The sequence below is a fragment of the Cyprinodon variegatus genome, unplaced genomic scaffold (assembly GCF_000732505.1).
Source record: "Cyprinodon variegatus isolate N-32 unplaced genomic scaffold, C_variegatus-1.0 Scaffold886, whole genome shotgun sequence".
Taxonomy (NCBI): domain Eukaryota; kingdom Metazoa; phylum Chordata; class Actinopteri; order Cyprinodontiformes; family Cyprinodontidae; genus Cyprinodon; species Cyprinodon variegatus.
The window spans coordinates 222,290-229,744 of record NW_015151339.1 but is presented as its reverse complement, the minus strand read 5'-3'; the positions used below and the strand labels follow the sequence as shown (position 1 = coordinate 229,744).

The following is a 7,455-nucleotide window of genomic DNA, read 5'->3' as shown; positions in this document are numbered from 1 at the left end:
AATGTAAAATCTTTTATTAGCAAGCTCTCAGAAAGAAAAGATGGCAGCAAGACTCACGCAAAATACCAAATTAAAATTCAATATTAATGTGGTTCAACCCTCTGATTCCTCCTTTATGCTGTCTTTTGAAGTTTCTTCAATTGGTCTGGTCAAATATATTTTTCTTAGTTTCTTCTGAGCATTTTCATTTGGTTTGGTCAAATGTCTTCTGTATTAAAATAAGTATCCTCCTCTTGAGTGATATGTGAGTTACTTTGTTCTTCTGTGATGGGGAACCCAGACAAGAGTTCCCAGATGAGCAAAAACTTGCCCCTTTTAACATTTCCAGAATGGGATACTGGACTTCCATGTAAGAGACTGAAAGTGGTGACCTCATCATCCGAGCCTTGCAGGCCTTCCTGCCTCTAGACTTATCAGCAAAAGAAATTCTTTTGGCACTGTGATCTTTTTTAAAACTGTAATCACTTCATTTTATGGTTCAAACTATTTTTACAGGGAAAAATAACAGCCCTATTCCCCTGCTGATTGCTACATTTCTAACAAAAAATCAGGAAGCTGCTCCAGATTTCTTTATCATTTATGCCTTGTTTTTCTCATTAAAACATAATGCTTCTTTTTAATACAATAGAAAGGAGAGACTTCATTAGAGAATCATTTAAAATCTGCTCAGCCTCTGACACATATAGCTGGGGTATGTCTCTTCCAGGCAGAGGTTTACAGGAGGCGCTGTTGAGGCTAGGGTGTCACATTATTCCCTCATTTGCCAGACAGTCACTGTGGTGTTGGATGTAAATGATTTACTTTCTTTAATAATTCTTGTGGGGAAAAAGATTTAGGCCAGAATGAATTTCATATCTTCAGGTTGCTTGACAGGATCCACTCGCTCCAAGGGCAGAGTTTGGTGCTTTTACATGAAGTGTCATTTATTTAACCACCAATAGAAAGTTTTTCTGCTGTGTTTGTCTTTCCAGACCACTTTCAGGACTATGTTGAAAAAGAAGAGGATGTCTCTGACCAGCAGGAGAGGAATTCCAGTTTGGACCAAGAGAAACCAGAACCTCTGCAGATAAATGAAGAGCAGCAAGAACCAGAACTTCCCTGGACAAAAGAGGAAACCATGGAGCTCCCCATAGGTGAGCATGAAGAGCAGCTTGTTCTAAAGAAGCAGAGAGAACACTTTCCCATGTTTCATATGTGGAGAAAACTTTCCTAGAAAAGTACATTTAATGGTTCACATGAGAGCTCACACAGGTGAGAAGTTTTATGAATGTCAACCCTGTGGAACAATGTCCACAAAGAAATCTAGACTTGATAGGAACATCAAAGCCACCTATAAACCTCTTAAAAGCATCCCTATGTTATACTTTGTCAACATAATTTTCTCTATCTCTCATTTTGATTAAAAAAAAATGAATGTCTCCATGGCGGCCTTTTCTAAAAAAGCAATCAATTTATGACACTTTGTCATCAATGTGCAACAGCTTAGATTGCAAAAGGTGAGGCAATTCTCAGCAGGCATTCTCTTCTTCTCATAACACTGGTTCAGCAAAAGGGTAAAGGGCTTTTCCACCTCTTTTCTTACAATCTTAAGTGTTGTTAATCTGCTCTTCTTTAAAATCTATAGCAATCAGATGCTTCAAACCTGGTTTATAATATCCCAAGATAAAAGCAACATTTTTCAAACTTCCTTTTTGTTTTATTAGAGCATTTCTTCCTTGTGAAATTTTAATAAAGAGCCCTGGAAAGGCCTGTTTTTTGCATCTGGGCCACATATTTAAGCTGGCATAAGCTAGATTGAAACACGTAGTTCAATTCAGTTCCAACACCATATAAATCTGGGTGTCGTTCTGTTGAACATATTAGCGAAAGAGAGGGACATTCAGTGAAATTCTTCGAGCTGCTTGGGTACCCACCTCCCGTGTCAAGCTTTTAGCCAATCACAGCTGCAGTAGCTGCTGATATGTAACCGATTCTTGATTTGTTTTACGGTGTTAACTGATAACTCAAATTCTTACCAAATCCGGTTCCGAGGAAAACACAAACACCTTTTTTCATCGACAAAAGAGATAATTGTGTCCTTTTGCTCATGGTATAGAGGGTATTCGAGTTAAACGGGCACGACATATTTGTGTTGCTTCAGCCTTCTGCCTCTGGTTGTAGTCAAACACGTCTCTCCGTTTCAAATAGTTCAAAAGGAACAATTCGCTTTATCATTATTCTTTTGCTACCCTGTATGATATCTAAATGCTTTAGACTTAAGATGTATTACTATGATGCACAATTTCTTCACCACGGACTGAGTCATCAAATAGGCAGATGTTGAGCTGCATGAATCTTTGTCATGAGTTTAGTTTTAACTCTTGGTTTCAGAGTGAGGTAGAAATAAACTGGGGAGGGAAAAGATTGAACTTGTGTTTGTGATTGAAGTCAACAGTTCTTCTGCAGAATAATGTGTTGGAAAAATGTCATCATTGTGATATTCACTCTGCTTATCTTAAGATGTTTTGCATTACACATATTGTTTCTTAAGAGGTGCATACTGTCTTTTCATCATCCTTTTATACTTTTTCCACTATTTATTGTGTCTAAGGAGTAGGAGTCAGAGAAGGTATAATCTACCTCTGTACCTCTGAGGTCAGTGAAGATAAACAGTTGGATCGGACCAGAATGGATGGAGCTCTGGCTTTCTGGAGTGCACCTTTCTTTTCTTTTGGCCTTCTGTGATAAATGTGTGCATACCCTCATTTGGGGCTTATCTGTAGGGTCACAGTGGGGCTTGGTGCTCCTTTCCAGCAGTCTCTGGGCAAAAGTTAGTTTGTTCAGCCACAAAAAAAACAACATCTAAAAAATATTTTAAACGTTTATTTAATGGTTAAGAATCTGCAGATAATCAGATTTTAATGCTTTGTTGATAAAAGTGGAGGTCCAAACCTTGCCAGATGGTTGAGCTTTAACCACTATTTTTCAACCTCTAATTGTGGTTTCAGAGCTGCAGTGCATGTTGGGAGATGTAGTTCCAGTCTGTTTTTATGTAGTTAGATCAACACAAGAATGATTAAAGTTTAAATAAGTTTCCTTTCTTTAACCCACAATAGAAAGTCTTTCTGCTGTGTTTGTCTTCCCAGACCGCCTGCAGGATTATGTTGGAAAAGAGGAGGATTATTCTGACCAGCAGGAGAGGAATTCCTGTTTGGACCAAGAGGAATCAGAACCTCTGCAGATAAAAGAAGAGCAGCAAGAACCAGAACATCCCTGGACAAAAGAGGAAACCATGGAGGTCCTCATTAGTGAGCAGGAAGAGCAGCTTGTTCTGAAGCAGGAGGCTGAAGATAAAGAAGAGGAAACTTTCCCATGTTTGACATGTGGAGAAAACTTTCTTAAAAAAGAACATTTAATGGTTCACATGAGAACTCACACAGGTCAGAAGATTTATGAATGTCTGTCCTGTGGAAAAATGTTCACAAAGAAATCTAATCTTGATAGACACATTAGAATTCACACAGGTGAGAAGCCTTTTTCCTGTACAATTTGTAACAAGAATCTTACTGAAAAAAGTCATTTGACTTCTCACATGAGAATTCATACAGGAGAGAATCTTTTTGTATGTCTGTCCTGTGGAAAAAGCTTCACTAAGGAATCTAATCTTGATAGACACATCAGAATTCACACAGGTGAGAAGCCTTTTTCCTGTTCCATTTGTAACAAGACTTTTACTGAAAGAAATAATTTGACTACTCACATGAGAATTCACACAGGGGAAAGGCCTTTTGAATGTTCGTCCTGTGGAAAAAGCTTCACACAGAAATCTGATCTTGATAGACATATCAGAATTCACACAGGTGAGAAGCCTTTTTCTTGTACCATTTGTAACAATAATTTTACTGTAAAAAGTAGTTTGACTAAACACATTAGAACTCATACAGGTGAGAAACCTTTTGAATGTCTGTCCTGTGGAAAACGCTTCACTTGTAAGTCTGATCTTAATAATCACATCAGAAATCACACAGGTGAGAAGCCTTTTTCCTGTACTATTTGTGGAAAAACTTTTACTTTAAAAAGTATTTTGACTACACACATGAGAATTCACAAAGGTGAGAAGCTGTTCTCCCGAATGATTTGTGACAAAGGTTTCAAATGAGGAGGTAATTTTACAGAGGACATTTATTCATGCATGATGTGGAATGATTTATATTTTTAATAAAGCATTTGTTTCACATAATTCACAGCAGTTAGATGCCATAGGAAAGAACAGTAGAGGTGTTTTCCATGTTTGACTGGTGATAAAATGTCCATATAGAAACTCCTTCACCCCCTTACATGAGAAACTCACAGGTTAATGGCAAAGTTTTGTTAGTTAACTTAATTAACAGTTCTGTTTACATGGAAACTAGAACAGATGAGATGTTATATTGTAATTCTAATAAATATTCAGGTATTCAGAATATGTGGATGTGAAAAATTTTAAAGTTAATTATTTTGAGTCTCAGTAAATTTCATTTAGTTGGCCAAAATGAGAATGTTGCCCTAACAAAAAGATTTCTTACTTTCTCTGTAATAAAGGAAAACATCTTGGTGACAGATGAAGCAAGTTTGCTAAACTATTGGTTGGATATATTCGAGAAACACTTTTATTCAGATTAAAATATCCTCAAATGAAAGTAAAGCAAAGGTAGAACAGTTTTAATGAGCTTTGCTCAGTTTTGCTGATGTTTTTGGAGGATTTTTTAAGAGGTCAGCTGCAAATGATGAGAGTTTAGCTAATTCAGTGTCTTGTTGGCTTTCATTAGCAATGCATCAATCAGCCATGGCCCACCAAAACTCCAACTGTTTTTGGCCCAGTGTTAGAGCTATGGTCAATGGATATTAGAATGAAGTAGATCATCTATAGAGGAGTCTCAGATGAAGATTTGGGACATATATAAGTGTGTGTCAGTCTCAGAGTTAGTCAGCTACAAGCTAATTAATGTTGCAAAGTAGCTCCAGCCACCTTGAAAGGGGGTGCTGGGATTATGGGGTTAAACTACGGGACATCAAAGAACTCAGTTTAGAGGCTGCAGTCTGTAGTTCAGGTAAATTGAAGTCCTAAAATGATGAAACATGTTTGTTTAAAAAGATAAACAGGATTGATTATGTTATTTTTTCTGATCAGTTTGAACCTGCTTTAACTTGGTAAAAAGTCTTTGTCTTAATAATTTATTGAAGAAATCTGAAATTTCTCTAGAAGTGTGAAATATCTGCTTTTTGGGGATTTTTTGAAAGTATAATTTTCCTTTGAACTAATTCTAAAAGTTTTGTCCTTGATTCTATAGATGTTCTATTTACCTGCTATAAATGAAAGTAACTATCACCTATTTTATACAACTGATTTTATGTATTATATTCAGCTGCACTTTGTTAGACCTTGGAAAATCTGTTCAAGCTGTGTTTATAATGTAGAAGAGGTCATTTTTAGAAAATTATTTGAATTTATTTTTGTATTATAAAAGAGAACTATAGTTTTGTTTCTGGTTGTTACAGATTTCCTTTTACTACAAATGTTGTTTTTGTACCATTTAGGTATAATAAAGCTCTTCATTAACCTTTGAGAAGTCTGTCTGAATCCGCCTGGAGGCAAAGTGTCCTCTTTATGGAAATATAAATATGTTCACCCTAATATATATACCTATTCTAAAAGAATTAGTTCTGTAGTTCCCATTTTTAAGTCAACTGATGTTTGCAGGAGCTGTTTTGAACTAGACTACAGAGGGACTGCAGCAGTTTATGGATCATGTTACTTTGCAATTTGAACTTTATTAGGTAGATTCATTGAACCTCCTCACAACAATTTGGAGATAAAGGCTCTTTATCTAAATTCAAATAATCCAGTACATTGTATGTTTGACCTCTACCATAAATTATGAGCATATTTACAAAAAATGATTTGATTTAAAATAATTCAATCTTGTTTAAATAAAAAACTTTGGTTTACCTACCATGTCCCCTTTTCTATGTTCTTCTGAAATAATTTTATGATTATAATAAAAATAATTAATAAAAAAAAAACATTGAATCAGCACAGATATCTAGAAGATGGTCCAATAGATCTCATCAGAAAGAACTACATTAGATCATCATGCAGACAGCAGTGAGTGGGCGGAGCCAGGATACCTGCACAGGTGAGGAACAGCCTTCTGGAATAGAACTGCAAACATCCAAAGTTTCATAAATGTAGTGAACAGCTCAAGCTCTCTGCTATAAAACTCCAAAAATATGAAACTGAGGACAAAGAAAGAGTGAGCAGAAAGAGTCACACAGAGAACATGTCAGGAAATAAGGGACTTTGGTTAAAATCTGAGGTAATCTGATTTTGGATGGAGCAAAACTTTCTTCAACTCAATAGTTCCAAAGCCATCCTGGTTAGAACTCCTCATCAAACCAAATATTATCCATAACCAGCATCACCTTTCCTGGTACTAACATCCCGCTCTGATCAACAGTTATTATTTTTGGTTTAAAAATGGACTCCCAACTCACTTTTGAAGCCCATATAAATCAATTTCAGTAACTCTTTGTGTCAATCGTTCTCTCAAAAAACAGCAGTTGGCTAACATCTGTGACATCTGTGCTCTCATCCAAAGCTAATGAGAAGTATTTGCAGTCATGCATGACTTGTTTAATTTTTACATCGATCGTCAAAAATCCTGCGTGTTAATGTGCTTAAGGACACACATTCAAAGTTTTTAGCCATGTTGTCACCAATTGCTTTGGCCATTTTTACTGTTAACCACTTCTCCATCCAACAGTGGCTTCTTTGCCCTGGCAAGTTTGAGTTCCACATCATAACACGCTATGATGGCTGAAACTTGACACGTCGTAGTTATGAAAAAGTGCTGCTGTTTAAATACTTTCGATTTGAGGTCTGATACTAGCACGCTGGCAGCTCCAGTGTACTTCTCATACTTAACCTTATGCAAGGTGTTGTGATGTGGACTTAGGTTGTAATCTTTCAGGGCTGATAATGTCTCCAAGCAAATTAGACACATTGGCTTTCCTTTGAATTCGGTGAAGAGGTACTCTTCTTTCCATTTTATCTGGAAAATAAAATTTTCTCGGTCAAGTTTTCTCTTTATGCAACTGCTAGTGGCCATGTTGCAAAGCGGGCCCGTGCCCACTATTGTTTGTGTACGGTGCACCCTCTATTGGTCAAAAGTACAATCATGGCCAAAAGTATTGAAAATGACACAAATATTATATTTTCACACGATCTTCTGACCTCAGGTTTTTATGTGTGTATGTCAGATGTTGTCATCACATACAGAAATACAATTGCAATCATATTATGAGTAACAAAAGCTTTTAATGACAGAATGAGTTAATGCAACAAGTCAATATTTGCAGTGTTGACCCCACTTCAGAGGGGGTTCATCAGAGAAAATGACTTTACCCCAGTCCTCAGCAGTCCACTTCCTGTACCTT

At 36.6% G+C, this 7,455-nt stretch overlaps 2 protein-coding genes across 2 annotated transcripts in view; both read left to right on the top strand.

The window, feature by feature from the left end:
• The window catches only part of LOC107099585 (gastrula zinc finger protein XlCGF57.1-like), a 30,657-nt gene extending 29,555 nt beyond the window's left edge, over positions 1–1,102 (top strand). Inside the window, exon 5 of the mRNA XM_015397778.1 lies at positions 972–1,102. The gene's annotated coding sequence lies outside the window, so the exon portion shown is untranslated. The remainder of the gene's footprint in view (positions 1–971) is intronic.
• LOC107099589 (gastrula zinc finger protein XlCGF8.2DB-like) lies at positions 788–4,801 on the top strand. Its single transcript, XM_015397781.1, has 2 exons — positions 788–1,133; positions 3,126–4,801. The coding sequence occupies exons 1-2, from the start codon at positions 1,118–1,120 to the stop codon at positions 4,136–4,138; spliced, it is 1,029 nt and encodes a 342-aa protein (XP_015253267.1). The 5' UTR covers positions 788–1,117; the 3' UTR covers positions 4,139–4,801.
• The last annotated feature ends 2,654 nt before the right edge of the window (positions 4,802–7,455 follow it).